This window comes from Sinohyriopsis cumingii, chromosome 2 (assembly GCF_028554795.1).
Source record: "Sinohyriopsis cumingii isolate HCF-2022 chromosome 2, ASM2855479v2, whole genome shotgun sequence".
Taxonomy (NCBI): Eukaryota; Metazoa; Mollusca; class Bivalvia; order Unionida; family Unionidae; genus Sinohyriopsis; species Sinohyriopsis cumingii.
This window is the reverse complement of record NC_142962.1, coordinates 143,183,092-143,206,270: the sequence shown is the minus strand read 5'-3', so window position 1 is coordinate 143,206,270 and position 23,179 is coordinate 143,183,092. Positions and strand designations below refer to the sequence as shown.

The window sequence follows — 23,179 nt, the reverse complement described above, 5'->3', positions numbered from 1 at the left end:
ATGATATGGCAACTGTTATTAAAGACCATTGAAATGACTTTTCCAAAGCCCTAAGTAGAACATGACCAAACTCGCAGCATCCTGACATGAAGAATCTCAAGTTTGTACAAATTATGTTGATCCACCGTGAAGTATGGCCACCTTGCAATACCAAAAGTAGAAAACCCCTTAACAACTTCTTCAGCAAACCATCGAAGACCAAAAATGTTTGTACAAATGATGCCAAACCACCATAAAAAATGGCTGCCAACGGTAAAACTCGCATAGGTAGTTAATGCTTGTGAGCATGTGTATGCAAATTTACATGCATACTGAAACTATACAGTTAAACGTTTTGTGATTAATGTTGGTGTCATTTTCACTTTGAAATATATATATCTTTATACTTCAGAAACTATTCATATTCCCACAAAGTTCACAAGCTTGCTTGGCATTATGAGACCAGTCAGTATGTGCTGTCAGTGTGGATTATTGGGGAGTTGTAATAGTATTGCAAAATAGTTTAATCCATTTTTAGTAATTTCCATAGGACTAGCTAATGTAAGTCTGTTTAAAAACTGTATTGGTTAAAAATGAAGAACATAAGCATACAATAATTACTGAAATATTGAAACTTTAAAAACTTTAAACATAACATTTCAAGTGCTAAACTGATAATACTGTATATTTAAACTATTCTAAAGTAGTATTCAAAATTGAAAATTATTATTAAATGCATTTCTGTAAAATTTTGAACTTAACATTCACGATGCTTGCTACATGAATAAAAATTTTCCGGGGTTTAAGTGTTTTAAAAAACCTTATGAATGCATAGTGAATCAGTAATTTATTTTGTACAAAAGATACTGTTGGATTTATAATTGCGTAGGAAAACTACTAATTTATAACAAACCCACAGGCCATTGCATTAGGCTTCTGATTATTAGGCAGAATATGATATACAATGCAACAGATGACCGCTCTAGTGGTTAGAGCATCCGCCTAGGATGTGGGAGGTCATGGGTTTCGATCCCCGGACAAGTCATACCAAAGACTTATAAAAATGGTACTAGCAGCTGCCTTGCTTGGTGCTCAGCATTAAGAGATCAGTGTTAGGACTGGTCAGCCTGGTGTCAGGATAATGTGACTGGGTGGGACATAATGCTACATGTCTGCGGCTTGATGTCCCAGTGCTAGAGATCACTATAAACTGCCGCACTGCAGACATCGTAGTGATATGACTAAAACATTGTTAAAGCTACGTTAAAATCCAAATTATACAAACAACTTCGATACAACTGTAGATTAGGAAAAATTAATTTATGTTAGAGCTGAAGTTTTTACGTTGCCTATCTGAATTGTTTTTGTTTTTAGTTTGGATTTGTTTCAAACCAACCAAAATATAACTTTTGTATTTATGCAGCAAGCTGTGACTCCAGTTTAGATTTATAATCTTACAGTTTAGTATAATTATTTTGACTCTACAATAAAGTAATATTTCTTGCATACTTGGTTCAAAATAACATAAAGATCATGCATTCCACAAGCAAAATAGAAGTGAACTTTAATAAGTGTAACATTTTTCCATGAACTTCCCGAAAGCACACATATTCGACAGATTATCTAATCTAGCTAATTTTATGTTTCAAAATGTAATATAATTTTTTTATATCAAAATATTTGGATTTTGGAATGGAGATGAATACCCAAAATGAGAATAAAAGCATAGTGCAGATGTGGAAAATACATGTACCATGGAAAAATTGGGTTACACTTGATTATGAAGGAGAAATAATGGTAGGAAGATCTGAAACTATGATTGAAATAATTCTTATTATTAAAAACTAAACCAAGCTAAAAACTAGCATTTACTTTGCTAACTGATGGAAGATTTAATTTTTGTAAGGCATACCACAGTGCAGACTTCAAACTTTAAGAAGTTTGTAAATGCAAGATGCAAGTTCACACAAATCTCCTCCAGATATACTCTCATTCTCTATGAAGCTGTAACTATTATTCTCCAAGGTTATAAAGTGTGAGGTTTCTTTTCACAGTAGGATGATTAAACTTTTTGGTGTTTTAAGGACCACTTGTAAATTAAAGAATGCTGTAAACAAATTCACTCTGAGACTCTGCTGCCAGTTCTTTGTCTTTACTTTTGTGTTCTGCACTGATTTCCTTGCCTGTTGAGATTATCTAATATTTCTTTTAACTTTTCTTTATCACTGGAGTTTTTTTTTTGATTTTGTGCATAGATTGCACAGATCCTTAACGGGGTGTTGCAATACCAAATCAAAGTCTATATAAAAACATTTGTAAACAGATACAAGCATATTAGAATGTGATCTTAAAGCTGACTGACAGAACTCGTAAAAAATTTGGGAGACTATTTCTCATCTAATTTGGATTGTAATTTGGACTTGTGTAATCATTTGGATTGTAATATGGACTTGTGTAATCATGTACTTGGAAGAACTTGATAATGAATGAGATTTGTGCGTAATAATGCAGTCTTGCATCCGACCGGTTTGACCTTTTAACCAATCTGGTAGCCTTATTTCTGATCATATTTGATAAAACATGGAACTAAGATCAAGATCTCGCACAAGTGCAAGATTCACATATATTATTGAGGTGATTTGGTATCTGATTGACAACTTTTTACCATGCAAGAGACTAATTAGGGTCATATTTTGAGTAAACTTGGTAAATAGACTTAAACATCATCAAGATATCCAATGAGTTTTATTATCAACAAGATCTGCACATAATGATGAAATTCAGTGCAGTTAGAAATGGTTTTCAAATTACATGCAATTAATTTTGCTGTTAAAAGACACATTCTGTGTGTCCCTAAATTAAAGAAGGGAAGTAACCCATTATATTGACTTGAGAATCACAGGTTTATGGAGTATGACATGCTTTGGTTAACAGACTTCTTTCACTTACACTTGTGAAAACCAGTATTAACAAAATTATTAGAACACAACGTGGATAAATGTCAATAGAACAGCTACTAGAAGGTAGGAAAATAAAACAATCCACCATCAGGAATTAAATTAATTTTTAATTTATAACTGAAGCAAACGAATAAATAAAAACTTGCAGAATATATACAATTTTAATTAAGCTTAAACTGTGCAATGTGATAATTAAGGATCAGTATTTCTATGCACATTTATCCATAATTGTTAACAATTATTGTGGGGTAATTTTGGTCAAATATTGCTTATGCTCCAATAATAATACTTTGTATTTAAAAAACCCACCTGCAAACTGCATGTCAATATGGATTTTCACACCAGAATTTGATCAAACAAAGTAGTATTGCAGGCTGAGTAAAGAAAATCTTGATGAACTCGTGTGACAAATATTCTTGCTGCTATTGATATAAAAGACTTTGATCTGATGCCAGCAGCTAAGAAGTGTAAAGGATATTGAAACATATCTCTATCAGAAAACCAAGAGAATATTTTTTCTCTTTGATGAACATTAAGTCAGTGGATTTACTGTCGTGCAAATGTAGCAACACTATGATTATTGGTATTTAATAATGTCTAAATACATTTTAAAATATTAAAAGCTTGTGGGGAAATACATAGCAAATTGTAGTGATAGACCATTGGTTTACTTAAGATATCTGATGAGATCTTCGCAGGGATGGCGCTGGCATTAAGTTGTCGCCCAAAAGTCGCCAACCTCAATATTTTGTTGCAAATTTTCCAAAAATGTCACCATTTTCACAATACAGTACTACCCATTTATCTTGATATCCCTGTTACCGGGGTATTATTGTTGACTTAAGTGAATGTAGAGATAAGCGGAGGGTTACAAAAATTTTGCATACAAGTGAAATGTATAAGAGGTGACCTGACGTCAGTGAGTAGAATTTACACTGAGAAAATAAACAGTTGAGATTTTGATTAACTGAAGACAAACTAATCTGAAATACATGTGTACTGACAACTTACAGTTCTGTAGAAGAATCCATGATGCGTAAAGTACTGTACATGTACAGAGGTCTCGGTAGGATTTTAAAACTAGGAGTCGAGGACTCCTATTTTGGTAGAAATAGGAGTCCCACCATGAAAAGTTGCAGTCCGTTCTTTCCTACAGAATCAACACAGACTTGAGTGCATCTATTTTTAGATGGAGACGTTTTCGTAATGTAATCGCTCACTTTAATATAGCTTCATTACAACTGTCCATTGACAGGTTTGCAAATTTATGGTTTGTTTATTTGTCTAGGACCTTGTAGTAATTTTAGGCAATGGTTAAATAGCATCTGATTTGCTGTTTCCCCCCCCCCCCAGTATTTTTGCAAATACGTGTCAAGTCGGAAAACAGCTTAGACCTTAAAGCGCATCTTGCGAATTCTACAACATAGCACTGTCCCATACACTTCTGACCTACATAATTTTCATTTTAAAGTTAAATCTTAATAAATTAATACCATGGCTTTGCTTTAAATGATTTGTATATTTTTCTGAAAATATCTGCCCGATGATTTACGAAAACAGACAATCTAATAAACTGGTACATCGCAGACTTGGCGAAGTCCACCATTATTTCTTGTTAGGCCTACTGGTTCACTTACAATTTCAAACTAATTTTATGATGAAATAGTGTACAAGAGGCAGTGAATATATATCCAGATCACAGATTCTGATCTTAAAACATGTTTGTATGTGTTATCATCAAAGGATATCATGCAGGAAATTGATAGTTGCTACCTTACACGGAAAAGGGTTAATGGTCAATCAGCTATCAAAACATATGCTTGTGAATGGGCAAGAGTTTGTTTGTCAACGTAATTGATATCAAAACTAGGCCTAGTTACTGATGTCTTGATTAATACAGTTCGCTACAACACTAAAACTAACCGGGCTAAGGCGAGGGGCATTTAAAAAAAGTATGGTCAGTCAATGTACATCTTAAATAGCTGTTGTTCGTCCATCAGAGTAATACTGAATTTTGTCAATCCAAGTTAGGACTGATTCCAAACACTAAGCTAGGCATCACACACTTTCTTACACTCAGCTACTGTCCTATCCAAACTATCAATTCTAGCAGCTTTAGCACTCTTCTGAATCTCGTTACAATCTTCGTAAGTGTGCCGTTTAACCCCAAAATACTTATCCAAATTTACGAATGGCATTTTGTCTAAGTCTCAACATGTTTTGATTCTGAGGTCACGTGCACTAGTTATTCTGATACATTCGGAAGTGAACACAATAACGAAAGCTAAAGTTGTTTATTTGATGTACTTTTATAAATGACCGCATGTACATCTCTGTGTCTTTCTGACTCTGAATTCAATCACTGTAAATATAAGTTCTTTGCCACCCGGCCGCCAGTCAAAGCCTTTGAACTTGCTGCCCAGCTATTGCATCATGTTCTTTTTGATGTACTCTTACAATGGCAACATGTATGTACATCAAGGGGTCTTTCAGTAACTCAATTCTGTCACTGTAAATATCAGCACAGCTAATTGATCAACACATTTTCCCACAAAGCAGGTGGCTGAAGCAGGACTGGCAAGTCTTTGAATTTTGCCGCACACATATTACATGCGTACGGAGGACTCCCACCTCGGTGATTTTCTGCATCCTAGATCAAAAATTGGCGTACAAATACGCGTAATTAAGCATTTCCGAAATCTCTGATGTACATGAAAAATCCAGAAATTTAAGTATGGATCATGTTAGAAAATTTAGATATCATTCACATCATGTTGGAAAGCACAAACAACTCGTATGCAAAAACAAAAATGTTCTTGTTTGATTTATCCCACTGTCAGCATACACGTCACTAAACAATTCAATGAGATATTCATGATTGTATATGGCTTTATAGTTGTTTACATGCCACATGTACATGGCCTAGATTCTGGTCAGCTGGAGACATGTTGCCGAGGATACCAAGGGGATGAGGCTGTTAATAGGGAAATGAGAACACATAAACAAAATAAAAAGCTTCACAAACATCTTTGCAACCAAACATAGATGTCGTAATCCTAAACATTTTTCTGCAAAGTAGAAACTTTACCGGCACAATAAATGCATTTGAATCACTTTGGAAAATGCAACAATCAAGTAGCTTCCATTGTATTTAAGTTTGGTACCGACTTCCTTTGAAGAAAGGTACTTAGGTTTTTTTTAAAAATTGTAGTCGACTTGTTTGATAAAGGGTGCATGTGTTATTTAAATCATCGCTAAATGCCAAACATCAGTTTGCTATTGCATCGGTAACATCAAATAATTGTAGTACAGCATTGATTGAGACCTAATTTTTGTTGTTGTTTTTTTCGTTTCATTGGCTTAGTATTTATGCGTTCTGTATCAGTGCTTCAGAAGTATTAAGTTTTCTTTGAAGCTTCAGCAAAACTGATTCTTGGGCACATATAAAAACAAAACAAAAAGAAACCCCTCATTTGGTATATGCTGCCATTCCTGTTGCGTCTTCGGAGGTTACTTAATTGTAGCTAATCTGATAGCATGACTATCTGAGTGTACCAGAGCTAAAGTACCCAGGCCAAGTGTCTCATAATCGGATTTTGATGTAAAATCATGCTGTGAAGACGTGTTTGTCAATACGAACAAATGGTTTGTGTAACATTAGATAGCTCCCAGTGCATTTTATATCCAAGTTTGCGGCTTCCTTTCATGGTGCCTTTGAATTTCTCCACCCAAAACCCAAGATTGTATAAACAAGTTTAAACAGCCCAAACGTTTTGTTGCAAAAAAATTGCCAGATACTATATTTTGATGCCAATAAGTAAAAAAAATACTGCGAAGCCCATCACCATCCCTGCCTACAAAGGGGTCAAACCCTATTTTTAAAAAAATGAATATATATCTTTGAAACTGCAGATTCATGTGTCTATTGAGTCTGTAAAAATGTCATTGTGTACTCTGGAAAATTTAAGGATCACGTATGTACGCATGAATGTATGTAATGTTTTGTGGGGTGTAATGCTATTTTTCATACTCTACTCGGGAAGACAGAGTTGAGATGTGCAGGTGATCTGTTAAGGCAAGCATCTTAGATCACTTGGTGGAGGAAAAACCTGGGAAAACCCCAGTAAAACTACCAACACACAGTAAGCTTCTGGGAAGCTTTCTCGCATATCTGTGTTGGTTGAACTGAGACTCAAAGTCACACACAGGTGTGTGAGTGATCTGTAAAGGCAAGTATCTTAGATGATATCTATGTGTATACATAGTTTTTGGTATGGAGAATGTTTTATAATATTCTTGCAATAGTTTTATTGGCATAAACTGCAAAGGTCAACCAGGTAATGCACAACTCTTAAAGCAATGTGGCAAGAGCTGGACCATACTTGACAATTTGTCTAGTACAATTATAACACACAAAAATAAATGACAATTAGGTATAAGTTGCCAACATGTTTTGAATAGTACCTATGTCAGAATATCATGCTATACTTTATTTATATTCTGTTTATTCCATTTTGTTTTGGCTTTATTTTGGTTGATTTCAGTTTATTTTGGTTTGTTGCGGTTATTCAGGCCCCCATTTATCTTTCTCGTAGCAAAGGGGATGGTGTGAAATGTATAACTAAATGGTGTGAAATGTATAATTTATTTATGTAAACAACAAATAATAACTTCATTATTCTCTGTGTGTAAATAAACAAGGTTCATTAGATCATTCTAGAAGGTTATTTTCCATTAGGTAATGGTTGTTTTTAGAAAATGCAAATTGTGATCTGAGGTCAAGCAGAGAACTATATTAACTTGTGACTGTGAGGATTTTAACAGTGGTGCTTTAACATCTAGCACTTCAAGTTGTATAATGACCAGTTTGGGCTGAATTTTTATTTTCTTCAAATTATTGAATTCAAGTGACTATTTTCTCTGGAAATACAAAAGTGCTCTGACAAAATTCTTGGAAAAGATATTCATTGGAATTTATACTGAAACCTGGAATAATATTTATGTGATGCAACAAGAGACTGTTGACACATCAGCACTTCAAAGGCCATAACAGACACATCATCGGCTTCAATTTTAAATCTCTTTGGGACTTACTGAGTCTTATTCAGTACATTTTTTATGTGTATTTAATTCTTGGATTAATTTTGGATTTAATTCACAAGTTCTTTTTTCTCATCTTTGACTTTGTTGTTGTGGGGTTTAACGCCATTTTTCAGCACATGATAGGTCATGCATGGCGGCCAGTATTAATGGTGGAGGAAGAACCCTGGAAAACCCACAGAGAACCACCAACCCATGAGAAGCTACTGGCAAGCTTTCTCACATACCCACATTGGCTGAACTTTCACTTTATATTCAAGGAAATAAAATATTTTGTTAAATTTTACAAAGCTTGTTGTCTTCACTCTTTTCTGTTACTTATTTTAAGAGCATAGACTTGTAACACAAGGAAATCAAACAGTTCACAAACGGACAGACATGAGCCTTAACATAATATACTCCACCATAAAGCAGACAAATAAAAAGTGTTTTAATGGAATGCAGATTCATTTTAATAAAACAATTTCAGGAAAGAAAAGAAAAAAACAATACAAATTTTATTTAGACTCTTACCACCATGCAATAACTTGCTGAAACATTGCTGGTAATTGAATATCATGAAAGCAAAGGCTACAAGGTTAGGATATTACTGGTCATAGAATATGAAAAATGCAATACAATTACTGAAAAAAAGTTATAAAAAGTACACTGAATGGTCCCATGATAGTTCAATACTTTTATCAATTAAAAACTTTGGCTACACTAAATTCATGACACTTCTGAACAAATGTTTAAGTCCACTTATATTGACCCTTTCTACTCCAAATCATCATCTATTTTTATAATTGTCCAACTTTACCTTTAGTTGGCACCATATAGTCACTATTGTGCTGATGTGCAAACATCACTACATATATAAATATTTTAAAACAATTTTTTTATTTAATCCGTAAATTTGACAGGTTGTACTGACTACTCAAATTGCTCTGATAGGAATTTTTACCTCTGTGACATGGTTCAAGGGAGCATTAAAAGTAATTCACATCATATGAGAAGGAACCTTATACTGTGTGATTTTCCAATAAGACTGACATAATATTCCATTACAAAAATAGGTTATTTAATGATAACATAATTCATTTTCATTATTCATCAGATAGAGTTAGATGAGATAATTTAAGCAGCAATGAAACATTTCAAACAATGTAACATGACAATAACCACATAATACGAGGGACAGTAGTACAATGACAGTTTTTATAGAGAGGGTCCTGTGTGCTACAGTGTATACTCTCTTATAAGTTGAGTCAAACAACAAAGATCCTGTTCTGCCATAGCATAATGCACCTGCAGATTAGGGTTTATGTTGTTGTTTTTACTAATTACTCCTAACAAACTGCACAGACCCAGATCTGCTAGCACATTATGCAGTAGTAGATCTGGGTCTGTGCAGTTTGCAGTTTGACTTGTCTTATAAGTGAGTCTATACAATATTTATTCCTTGAAATTGCAGCAAATAATGAAAATTAATTTTTACTCACAGTTCCTAATTTTGGGTGATTCCATATTTACTACTATTCCAGATTTCAAGACTCAATACATCATGGTACATTTCAGAAGACAATATCACAGGTGCATCAACCAGTTATAGTAAGAATGAAAATATTTCATTGGAAACAAAATCACATGCATGAAAATAAATAAGTTCTCAACAAATGTGTATAAAGCAAATTCTTAATCCTTTTCACCTTCACATAATTAAACCTAGAGGTTTCCAATCAAGTTGGAACATAATATATTACAATTAATAAACCTGCCAAATATCTTGAGTACACTGTCTACTTTTAACTATAAATAGTTCTTAATCATTCAGTTGTTTGATAGATCTTCCTTAGTTCTTTCATCAGACATTCAAGGTGTGGGTTCCCACCATGGTTTTCTACCTGCTTCATGATGCTGTAAAAAAAAAAAATATATCAATGTAAAAACACTTTCAAATGCAGATCATACCAATATGTAATACTGTGGTAGCTGTGCCATTTTCAAAAGAAGATGAACTAAATCACCAATCTGGCTGACACAGACCTTAAAGTCAAATGCAAAGGTAGTTGGCCTATATGTCTGGGTTAGTTCAATACCTGAAAACATAGCAAAACATTTTCTATTTTTAGTAACAGCAGCCATATTTGATAATGAATCTGCATCAATTGCAAACATATGAAAGGTCTTCATACCATGATGTTTTTGGTAAAATTCTGTTAAGCAGTAATTTAGGAGAAGTAATTTTAAGCTTTCTTTTCTATTTTTAGTAATGGAGTTTTATTTTCTAATTTTAGTAATGGTGTCCATATAAGAAGATGGATAAGCATCATTTGCTAAAGTGTTAAATGCCCTAATGGCAGAATGTCTTCTGTCAGTTTCGACAAATTCTGTTCAGTATTTGTACAAGAAGGTAATTAATGGTTGTTATATTTTTTGAAATGGCTTTTAGTAATGGTGGCCATATCTGATAGCAGATTACCTTATGCAAATTTAAAATCTTTCAAGTCCAAATGCGTTGTCAAAGTTGATCAAATTCTAATCAGGAGTTTTAAAAAGTCATTTAAGGACTATTTTGTGTAAGTTTTGTTTTAGTAATGGGGTCATATTTTGCAATTTACTTCTTTACTCAAAATAACTACCACCTAAATTGTCCTATAAAAAGTATCTTGCCAATTTAGGCCATTTCTAAACCTACAACAGTGACTACCCAATAATCAACAATCTGTTGTATCTAAAAATAAACCGACATTTTTATTCATGGAATAAATGCATTTGCTACATTTAATTTATCATTATGGTTATAATCAACATCCACATAACAGCCAACTCCACATTACAGCCAACTCTATATAATAGCCAGTTTTAACCAGTCACATCAATGCACTAGAACTTCCATCTAAAGTCTTTATGATAGTACATCAGCACTTTCATCTAAAGTATATATGAGTACATCAGCACTTCCATCTAGAGTACATATGAGTACATCATCACTTCTATCTAGAGTATATATGAAAGTACATCAGCACTTCCATTTAAAGTCTATATGAAAGTACATAAGCACTTCCATCTAAAGTACATATGAGTACATCAGCACTTCCATCTAAAGCCTCTATGAAAGTACATCAGCACTTCCATTTAAAGTCTATATGAAAGTACATCAGCACTTCCATCTAAAGTATATATGAGAGTATATCAGCACTTCCATTTAAAGTCTACATGAAAGTACATCAGCATTTGCATCTAAAGCCTCGATGAGAGTACATGAACACTTCAATCTAAAGCCTCTATGAAAGTATATCAGCACTTCCATTTAAAGTCTTAATAAGAGTACATGAGCACTTCAATGTAAAGTCTATACGAGAGTACACCAGCACTTCCATATAAAGTCTATATCAGAGCGCACCTGAACTTCCATCTAAAGTATATATGAGAGTACATCAGCACTCCATCTAAAGCATATATGAAAGTACATCAGCACTTCCATCTAAAGTATATATGAGTGTACATCAGCACTTCCATCTAATGTATATGAGAGTACATCAGCACTTCCATATAAAGTCTATATGAAAGTACATCAGCACTTCCATCTAAAGTATATTTGAGAGTACATAAGCACTTCCATCTAAAGCCTATACGAAAGTACATCAGCACTTCCATCTAAAGTATATATGAGAGTACATCAGCATTTCCATCTAGAGTATATATGAAAGTACATCATATATATGAAAGTACATCAGCACTTCCATCTAAAGTATATATGAGAGTACATCAGCAGTTCCAATTCGATCTAAAGTATATATAATAACAATAATAATGAGGACTTTGTATAGTGCCTAATCTTTAGAAGCTCTAACTTTAGACAACACCTGTAAGATAAAAGTCATATGATGATATGGTTACAAAAACACCATGAGATTAGAAAACAAAAAAACATGCTGTAAATATTTAAGGTAGGAAACTATTAGGTCTTTAAGTTTGTTCTTGCAGTTGAAATAAGTGAGTTTTGAGAGCACTTTTGAATGGGATCACTGTGTCTTTGTGTCTAAGTTCAGTGGGCAATTCATTCCATGTTGCTGGGCCCTGATATGCAAAAGAACGCTGTCCATATGACTGTTTTCATAGTGGGAATAATGAGTATACGAATGTCAGAAGAGGAGCGTAAGTATCTTGCTGGTGTGTTCACATGGGTGAGGTCGGATAGGTATGTTGGACTAGAGTCCGACAGTGAAATGTAGCACAGAGAACAAATTCTGTGTTTGATTCTGGATCGAATGGATAGCCAGTGTAGCGTACAGAGCAGCGGGGAGGTGTGCTCTGATTGTGGTACTCTTTGTATGATCCGAGCAACTCTGTTTTGAAGTTTCTGGAGCAGATACTGAGATGAACCAGACAGAATTGAGTTACAATAGTCCAGTCTTGAAAGTACTAATGAACACACAAGTGTTTTAGTGGCATCAACTGAAATATATTTGCGAACTGAGCTGATGCGTCTCAGCTCAAGATATGCAGCCTTGCATATGTTCATGACATGTTGGTGCAATGTGAGAGTACTGTCCAGAGTAACACCTAGGTTTCGTACTGATTGTGTGAACTGAATGTTGGTGTTGCTGATATTTATTGTTTGAGGTAAAGGATGTGAATGAACAAGTCTTTGTGTTGTGATCAGAATGGCCTCAGTTTTATCATCATTCATCTGCAGCTTGTTACATGTCATCCATGATTTCACATCAGAAATGCACCTCTCTACACCTTGGATGGTAGAATCAACATCAGTTGAGTGGCTAGATTTGTATATTTGGGTGTCATCAGTGTACAATTGGTGAGACAATGGATGATGATCTATGACACTTGAGAGCGACTGAGTGTATAGAATGAAGAGAACAGGTCCAGGAACAGACCCCTGAGAAACACCACAACATAGATCAAATGGGCTGGAGTGTATTCCATTTGCAGATACAATTTGTGTCCTGTTGACCAAGTAGGACTTGAACCACAGTAAGGCTGTATCATGAATGCCAAATACATGCTGGAGACGGTGAAGTAATATATCATGGTCTATTGTGTCAAATACTGCAGACAAATCAAGGAGGGTGAGGACTGTAATCTTTCCCTATCCAACGCAGAGAGAATGTCATTAACTACTTTTAGAAGAGTAGTATCAGTACTATGGCAAGGGCGATATGCAGATTGTACATTGCTAAAAAGACTGTTTGAATTCAGGTAGATACAAGCTGGGATAAAACAACCTTTTCTAAGATTTTTTATATCAATGGGAGATTAGAAACTGGGCGGTAGTTCTTTAAATCGTTATGGTCTAGTGTTGGTTTCTTCAGCAGAGGCTTTACAATGGCAGTTTTGAACAATGATGGGAATTCCCTGGATGAGAGAGAGGTATTAATAACATCAGTTAGTGAAGGCAATACTGCATCTAAGCACTCAAGCAGCAGTGATGTTGGAATTGGATCAAGTTCACATGACTTTGGTGCACTCTTCATCACAACTGTACATACGAAATCCACAGAGACAGGTTCAAATGCTGCTAATGGTTGCCGCTCAAATTCTGTATCCCAACTGTACGGTGACGACGAGTCAATTGAAAGTGTCAAGCTTATCTCTAATGGTTTGCACTTTGTCATGGAAGAAATTTGCAAACATGTCCGGAAGGTCGACTGGAGAGAAGGTAGTTGGACGTGGTGTAGATTTGTTTCTTGACATTAGCTTGTTAGTAATCTCGAAGAGCTCTTTGCAGCTGGAACTTTCCATCATCTTAGTAGTGTAGTGGGCTGATTTTGCTGCATGGACTATATTTGTGACATTCTTCTTAGTGGCTTCATAGATTTGCTTATGAATAGTGAGTCTGGTGAAAAGCCAAAGCCTCTCAGCTTTACAGCAGTCTCTTTTAGCAGTCCGAAGCTGGTCCTTAACACATGAGAGTAGATAAGCACTTCCATCTAAAGTATGTATGAAAGTACATTTGCACTTCCATCTAAAGTATATATGAGAGTACATCAGCATTTCTATCAAGCTCTTCTAAAAGCATTACAAGAGTCATCACAAACAATTCGATGACCCAGTTAGTGAACCCAAAAGCTAAAGCATCTGCTACATTCTAACTACTTACTCCCACTGTTACAAAGACACTAGGAAAATCCTACTGAAGTGTCTCACGTTATATAGTTAACTGACTACATCCAACAGTGCAGCCATAAAGGTTTACAAATTTCCCAGATTCCTTGTGAAACAAGATCTTATGTATAATTTTGAAATAAATAACCAGCCTGACCTTCACCCACACACTCAACTAAGCATATGAGTATGAAATATCTTTCAAAGGCAGGAAAAACTTGTGGGTAAATCATTTACCAAACAAAGTGTTGAATTGCAATATAAGTTACACTACTTGGTAAACCACTTGCCAAACAAAGTGCTGAATTGCAATATAAGTTGCACTAATTGGTAAATCATTTACCAAACAAAGTGCTGAATTGCAATATAAGTTGCACTAATTGGTAAATCATTTGCCAAACAAAGTGCTGAATTGCAATATAAGTTGCACTACTTGTGTTAAACTGGAAAATCCCCAAATCTTTACAAGCTCTTATATAAACCTCAAATATGTTTTAAAGCAAGTGTTCATTGCATCAAACATAATGTTTTTTATTTACTCATCTGCTACACATATAATATGTAGGTGAGACCAAAAGGGAATTTCAAATGAAAATAAAGGAACCCCTCAGGGACATCTGCAAAAAGTTGGATACCCCATTTCCAAACAAACAATATTAAATATCAGATAACACAAATTATTTCATCTGACTCAGATTTTTTAGTAGCAACATCAAGCTTATAAATATATAATGACTCTGTTACTCTGTCAATATACAGTCTGTCAATTTCACCTACATACACTTATTTTCCTTTTAAGTTATATACTTCAAAATGTGAAACTAATATGCATCTCTGCTTATATTATGCATCAATTAATATTACACTGGGAGCATTACTTCTCATTGTTTGTGTTTATTTATTATTATCCCTGAAAATGATGTTGGCAAGGCACAATCTATCGGGTGGCCAATGTACCACTATATAGAGCAGAACCTTGGCAATAAAATGGTAATACTAAAATGTGAAAGTGGGGCTTCTAAAGCAATCAATGCAAGTCTGTATCCACTATCATGCCTTGTGTTTATGCCTCCCTTCAATGGATAGAAATAAATAAATATAGTCAAGCTTCAACACATCAGACTTTGTTCGAACCAAACTGACTGATACGAAGGTGTTTGGAAATCTCATTGTGTAATATATGATGTACAACCTGATGTTTAATCTTCACCAGGTCCAAGAATGGCACCAAACTTACTTATCTTCTAGTTGTATTAAAGTTTGTCTTGTGTATTCAAATGAGCCCCGTTTCGCCAGCAATTGGACACAGTACTTCTTGACATTGTTGTCAGTTGTTCTCTGGCGTAAAATGCCTGAGTTACAGTTAAGAAAAATTGCAGGTCTCTTAATCGGTGTATATCCTATCATGGGTGTAAAACATACAACTTGCATGCAGCAAACTGAAATATCTTGTGCAGCCCTGAACTGGAAGATCTGTTGGAAATCCATGGAATCTGTAAATGATGATCAAAAAAGCTCTGACAGAAAACAGTCACAAATTTGATACAAGACTGCCATTTGAAAAACTCTTATTGCTGTCATAAGCGTCAATAGTCAAACAAAAAAGATGAGAAAGTAATAGTACCAAGATTCAGATGTTTAGTTTATAGGTAGGAAGTAACTCTTATCAAGGAATGCACCTGTATGAGATATTACTTCTTTTCTTAATCACATGAAAGGATACTAAGTACTTGATTGTCCTCAGGGTCACTGAGAATGGCATGAATCAGTGGAAAGGAGAATTTACCCTCTGTAAGATCTTCACAGTAGCTCTTATTGGTCTCATACTGGAAGAGACAAAAAAATGTTAGCTTTAAAATAAAATGAAATCTTGACCAGTGGGAAATGTTGTCTTGCATCCTAAGTCAATGATTAAGCTCATCATGAAAACTATTTGAGGCTAAAGTATAAACTAATATGCTCAGAAAAGAAATATAATTCAAAATATCATACAACAACATCATCTTGTCTCAGTCTGTCATATTTACTGCATTCCTGTATCAGCTCTGGATCTACCTGTTTTAAGAAACAGAAGTGGCTGAATGACTGTAAAAAAAAAAATTCTGTGAGCAATTTATATTTTAACAACAGCCTGAAACAGCTTTGCATCAATTAAGGAAACTGGCTGTCAGGTACTAGCTTTAAATGCTGCTCTTTAAGATGTGTAACAAATTTACATAATGTACCAATTATGCATCACACTCCTAATCATAATTATGTACCTATAACATGCCCACAACTGCAAATAAGATAGACAAATATATGTCACACATCAGGGCCTAATATTATACTCTGCCAGATTCAAGTATATACTGTTTGCAGACATGTTACACCTGCACTGTTAACCCAGGGTCTAACATTATAATCTGCCAGATTCATGTTTATACTGTTTGCAGACATGTTACACCTGTACTATTAACCCAGGGTCTAGCATTATACTCTGCCAGATTCAAGTATATACTGTTTGCAGACATGTTACACCTGCACTGTTAACCCAGGGTCTAACATTATACTCTGCCAGATTCATGTATATACTGTTTGCAGATATGTTACACCTGCACTGTTAACCCAGGGTCTAACATTATACTCTGCCAGATTCAAGTATATACTGTTTGCAGACATGTTACACCTGCACTGTTAACCCAGGGTCTAACATTATACTCTGCCAGATGCATGTATATACTGTCTGCAGACATGTTACACCTGCACTGTTAACCCAGGGTCTAACATTATACACTGCCAGATTCATGTATATACTGTTTGCAGACAATGTTACACCTGCACTGTTAAACCAGGGTCTAACATTATTCTCTGCTAGATCTACATCAATGCTATCTGGAGTTGGTAACACATTATACGCAAACAAACACACTAAAGGTTTGTTGGAATTTCTTTGCTATTTGCAGTGAAGATGAAAACTGTCTTTTTCCTCTAAAATTTCAGATTATATACACTTGTATACACCACTATAACTCTGATGGCCAAAGTGGTTAGAGTGTCCGTCTCAGCTGCAGGCGGTCACGGCTTTGACCGCCCCACCCACAGTCATATAAAGCCTTATAAAAATGGTACCAGCAACTGCCTTGCTTGGCGCTCAGCATGAAGAGGTTAGTGTTAGAAATGGTCGGCCTTGTGTCAGGCTAATGTGACTGGGTTGGACATGATGCTACATGTCTGCAGCATGATGCCCCAGTGCTAGACATCGCTATAAATTGATTAGTGACATTACTGAAACATTGTAAAGCTATGTTAACACACGCACACACACCACTATGAAGAAACAAAACATAATAATACAATAATGGTATAATTTCATGAAGAAATCTTCATACAAGTCATGAAAATATGCCAATGTATATGAGTAACACAAACCAGTCATCTGTAGCAAGTTATACATAATTAAACCAGTGCTAAACCTTTTAATCAATCATAAAACTAGAAAATAATTCAATTTATCAACAAGCTCAATAACTGCATTATTTGCTGTGTGAGTCGTCAACTGACAGTTTATACCACGATAAACTCAGAAAAAATATTAAACTCTTAACCATTTACCTCATAGAGCATAGTTACAAAGTGCAGCGCACTATAAATAGAACACCTGTTACCTAGTCGACTCGATATGCATAGGCCTGCCTGTGAACTGTTAAGCAATGTAGAGCATGTTATGTTTAACAGGAATTTTAACCATTTTACATTTTTGGTACACCTCTATTATATGTGGAAAAATTTAAGAGTAGAGTCCGATTGTTATAGCTGTGTAATTATTTTTCACTGAAGAATTTTGTATGTGCGTCAAAATCTTGAGAGAACTCGTTCACCATCATGTCAGGCCACGTGACCAACCGTAACTGCCATTCTCACACTCAAAATTTACAAGTTTTTCGTCTGCATCTACATCACTAAGTCATCTGAATTTGACAATTTATAAAAACTAATTGCTGCCTACATCAATATCAGAGCCTTTACCTAAGTTATTGAATCTTTCATAGTTGTGATTCTAATCGTGAAAACTTTGTAAGTACTGAATGAAATCCGCGACCACCATTTTGGAGAGTGGAGATTATGACCCAGTTACTTTAAATAGCAGATATCGACCAGTGCATAAACAGTGACCACGTGATCTGACGTAATTGTCATTCATAGAAATGAATGTAGTATCTAATAGGGGGATTTTCCCCCGAAGGTGGCGCTACAAAAACCAGCTCAAAATGGCTGAAGTTTACAGCCGACGTCAAAAGGCACTTCCATGCGTACGGAGTATAGGCGTCAAAAGGCGCTTCCATGCAAATGGAGTAGAGGCGTCGAAAGACGCTTGCACGAGGTAAAGGGTTAAATAACTGTAGTATTCAAAGGTATGTATCGCAGTATGTTCACAAATACAATGATATACTGCGGAACAAAAATTTTGTGGTGCACAAGTCTAATAAATATATATATATATATATATACACACACACACACACACACACAACTCACCTCTTCTGAATACAGATTGGCATAGTCATCTCTTATTTGAAAGTAAAGCCCAAGATTATCCAATAAAGGCTTGAAATCACTGCAAAAACAAAATTAATCTATAGGTTTATTACCTGAGCTATCACTACACACCTTAATATTTTCATGCAGGGAGAATGGAATATCAATATATTTCCTATTAATAATCAGCACTTTCCAGCAAAATATTTTGAAAATAACATATGAAAGTGAAATTAAGATATTTTACAAAATTTGCTCTTAACCAATACTAAACCACTTTATTATATCTTAATAATCAATGATACAATAATTAAACTTATCATAATAATTAAACTTATATTCTTAATATCACACAAACTGAAAAATGCACTGCTGCTATCTGTTTTTCAAAAATAAAGAGCTTTTTGTATTTTTATGTGTGGGCAGAAAAATACAACATCTTTCACTGAAGACATCTAATAAGCATAACCTACAATGAATTTACTATTTTTGTAGAGTACCAGTTTTTGGGGAATTTCATGGTTGCTACAAACCATTAATTTAAATACTCATCAAAAAAGATACTTTATAACTCAATCATGGAAGAAAATTGGCCTTCCCCAATCCATAAATTTAGGTACCAACAAAACCATAATTTCCCCTATCACCATAGTAGCTAGTCCAAGGTTAAATATGAGTATTTAAAAATATAATTAGCAACATTTTGTTAATTCCTTATAAAGAATAAGGAATATTTCATGAAAATCTCAGAGAAAAATTTGCATTTGTGTCATCCAAAATGTACCTTTTATTTGCACTGAATAATTGCATTGATCGAACTGCAAGCCCAAATAAACCACCTGTTTCTGAAAAATAAAGTGGTATAGCTGTTTCTTAATATATATGCACAATAAAGCTAAAAGTGTACATACCACGAATTTCACTGTCATTTAAAAAAATATAAACATGCAAAAAGCACATATCTGATGTAATCACAGCAATGAATTTTATTTGTCTACAGTCTGGTACAAATCTAAAATGTTTTGATACAAGTCGGTGATTGAAATGTGTTTAAATTATGCAAAAAGCAAAAACATAATATAATGCATTTGTTACTTATGATTTTATGCACATATAACTTCCTGGAAATCAAGACCTGATGCAAAATTTATTATTAAATAAAAAATGCTTTGATAGATGCAAACAATGTCTGATCTCATAAATACAGTGAATCTTATAGTTCATATTGATTTCTATGTCAGCATGTGAGAAAAATATAACCTGGTGTTCTAGAATTGAAATGGTTGTCAGGATAGTTAACAAAAACAAACTTTCTTTGATACAATAGGACCTATCAATCAATCCTATAAGATTTGATCAACTCTGACTCGTTGATTTTGGAAGAAAATAAGTTTTACATTGGTAACTATTGGAAACCAAATAGTTGGTGGAGAAGCCATCAGAAACGTAGTTTTTTGGGTAAAATTAATTTTAATTACGTACTGAAGTATCATCAATTTTCATGGGGGACCAATTTTCATGGTTTTTGTTGTTGCCTCGAACCCTGAATTTAAATCCCCAATGACAAATGAGCCATGTAGGATGATGCTCCCCCCCCACCCGTTTTTTTTTACAGTGTTTCATTGCTAGAGATTAACACAAGTATTTGATAAATCAATGTCAATACTGTAATCTGGTAATTAAATATTAGCTTTTACATGTATTTGTTTTAACGTTTTGAAACAAGAATTATAGATCATTTTATATTGTTTCAATGCGCACATTGGGGGGCCCCCGAGTGGCCAAGTGGTCTAAAGTGCTCACCATTACAGATCACTGCCATCTACTGGGTTTTAGTCTTGGGCTCGGCCAATGTGGGTATGTGAGAATGCTTGCTGGTAGCTTCACGTAGGTTTGTGGTTCTTTCCAGGGTTTTTACGGGTTCCACCTCCACCATTTATACTGGCCACCATGTATAGCCTATCTTGTGCTGAAAAATGGCATTAAACCCTATAACAACAACAACAATCAAAGCACATGTTTGATAAGGTATCCGAAACTGTAATTTTACACTCACTGTCTTAAATTGATATGTGAGGTAAGTAAGGATAGAGAGAAAATACAGAAAAAGCATGATACTGAAAATGAAAGAAAAAATAACAGTATAAGAAAATTAAATTTAATACTTATTCAAATCAATCCTGCATTTGAGTACAACTGTTTTTTAAACATTTAAATCCTTCTGAAAGCACATTTAATTTTATCCATGCATTTTTAATCCAAAAGAACAACAATTCTGTAAAATCCTGTAACTGTTTCATGAGTGTGTGCATGTGTGTGATTAGGATTTGTGACGTAGTTTTTTAAAAACTTCAGCTATATCACTAAATGTTTGCAATGTGGCAGCTTATAGTGATGTCTAGCACTGGGGCATCATGCCACAGACATGTAGCATGATGTCCCACCCAGTCACATTATCCTGACACCAGGCTGACCAGTCCTAACACTAACCTCTTAATGCTGAGCACGTTGCAGGGCAGCTGTTAGTACCATTTTTGTAAGTCTTTGGTATGACTCAACCGGGGTTCGAACCCACAACCTCCTGCTTCCAAGGCAGCTGCTCTAACCACTAGGCCAATGGAGCGGTCTTAACTAACTATTAACTATTTCTTGAAACACTATTATTAATGAAACACTATGTATATACACTAATTACAGCAGAGTATTAAAGCTCACTCTTCACAGATTTTTGAATAAAGCCACTGTATCAACATCATGTCAATCAAGCCTCATGGTACTCACAAATGCTTCTCAGGTAAATAATTCCCTAAATTGCTGAATTAAACAAGTCCAGCTTTCTCAAAACCATTGATAATTAGTTCCGACCTTTCACTCATTGTTGCGTGAGCTGTAATTATCCATTCAGCATGTATTGTACTCTTTATTTACTGTCAAGTCTAGTGGTTGAAGTCGGTCTGTACAAGAGGCAGGCACAAACAAAGGAGTGATTTCCCTGTCTTTCAATTTAGTTAGCATCTTTGCACTTTGGTGGGCTCGAAACACATCAAATATTGATGGTGCAACTTGATGGACAGTGGTTTAAGTAAGAGATCCAATGTACTTTAGTAACAGATTGGCCTGGTTTTGTTGGTGCGTAGGCTTCCTTTGATGTTGAGCACTCAAACGAAAACATAGCAAAAGTGATTAATCTTGACAGGTGTTTTATTTGTGCTTATAGAGATGGAAGTATTGTTTTAGTGTTGTTGGCTGCGTTGACTTCGACTGACGCTATTTACTTGGTCAAAAACACGGTGCAAGTATTGAACCTGCCAGGTCTTTGTGCTCATACAAGTGGTAGTATTGCTTTAAACAGTAAAGTGACCGCTGTTTGCATTGGCATAGTTTTATTCTTTTTTGTAGAGGTTAAACCATGATATTAAATACCGACTAATATGCAAACTTTGACAGACAAAACCACAAATTTAAGTATCCATGAAAATGACTTTAAAAAAAATACAAAACCACGAATATTGAGCCCAATGAAAGTAAATGATACTACAGTAATACCTGCTTGTTAGTTTTAATTTGATGTCTCTTTCCTGGCACTATAGTCCAAGTCCAAGGTAAAAATACTCTCCTCCAATTAGTTATTGGAAGTCTAAAACACAAAACAACACAGTCTCAATCAGATGCCTTGGTCACTTTCATTTATTCAGAATATCCTCCTTCTCTGACTTGGAACAAGAGTACAGGACATAAGAGCAGATTGGGGGGAGGGAATCATGTAACAATAGCAAGTATGTACTTTTAGACCCCTACATTTTAATAGCACTAATACATACTATTCTTACACTGCGGAGTTTGCTGATGGCCCCATAATAGCCATCAAGAAAAACTTACCATCTCTTTTTAACAGACTGCTACAGCAGATGATACATTGAAAACTTTTCTGGATTACACAGTTTGGCATTAGGCATAAATACCCTCACTCTAAGCGTGCGAGAGACTGAAAGAGGAGATGGAATGAGAGTGCCAAAATGCTGCTTTTATAGTATCATCCAGAGAGGAAAGATCAGTATAGGCCCAAGATATAGCAACAGCCCAAATCTCATGGGCTTTGATTCTCTTGATAGAAAGATCTGTCAGGTCAGTGATAGTCACCTTGAATTGTGGCTTCTAAGATATATCAAGTATCTTGGAGAGGAATAAGATAATTCCTACCATTTCTTTTCCCTTTCTAATTGGCCAAATATAAACCACAGTTGTAGTTGTTGTAGGGTTTAACGCCATTTTTCAGCACAAGATAGGCTATACATGGCGGCCAGTATTAATGGTGGAGGAAGAACCCAGGAAATCCCCGGAAAGAACCACCGACCCTCGAGAAGCTACTGGCAAGCTTTCTCACATACCCACATTGGCCGAATCCGAGACTCGAACCTATGCAGACAGAGGTGAGATGGCAGTGATCCGTAACGGACAGCGCTTTAGACCACTCGGCCACTCGGGGCCCCTTATAAACCACAGAAGTCTATCTT

General features: G+C 35.1%; 1 protein-coding gene across 2 annotated transcripts in view; it reads right to left on the bottom strand.

Annotated features, from left to right (window-relative positions):
* Window positions 1–8,450: 8,450 nt before the first annotated feature.
* Window positions 8,451–23,179, bottom strand: part of LOC149805989 (geranylgeranyl pyrophosphate synthase-like) — a 45,654-nt gene continuing 30,925 nt past the window's right edge. For both annotated transcript variants that reach the window (XM_089950793.1, XM_089950795.1), the window contains exons 8-12: window positions 19,450–19,510; window positions 18,666–18,744; window positions 15,871–15,973; window positions 15,385–15,499; window positions 8,451–9,935 (exon numbers count right to left, since the gene is read on the bottom strand). In XM_089950793.1, coding sequence (XP_089806919.1) covers window positions 9,845–9,935; window positions 15,385–15,499; window positions 15,871–15,973; window positions 18,666–18,744; window positions 19,450–19,510 — 449 coding nt within the window. In that variant the 3' untranslated portion in view covers window positions 8,451–9,844. The remainder of the gene's footprint in view (window positions 9,936–15,384; window positions 15,500–15,870; window positions 15,974–18,665; window positions 18,745–19,449; window positions 19,511–23,179) is intronic.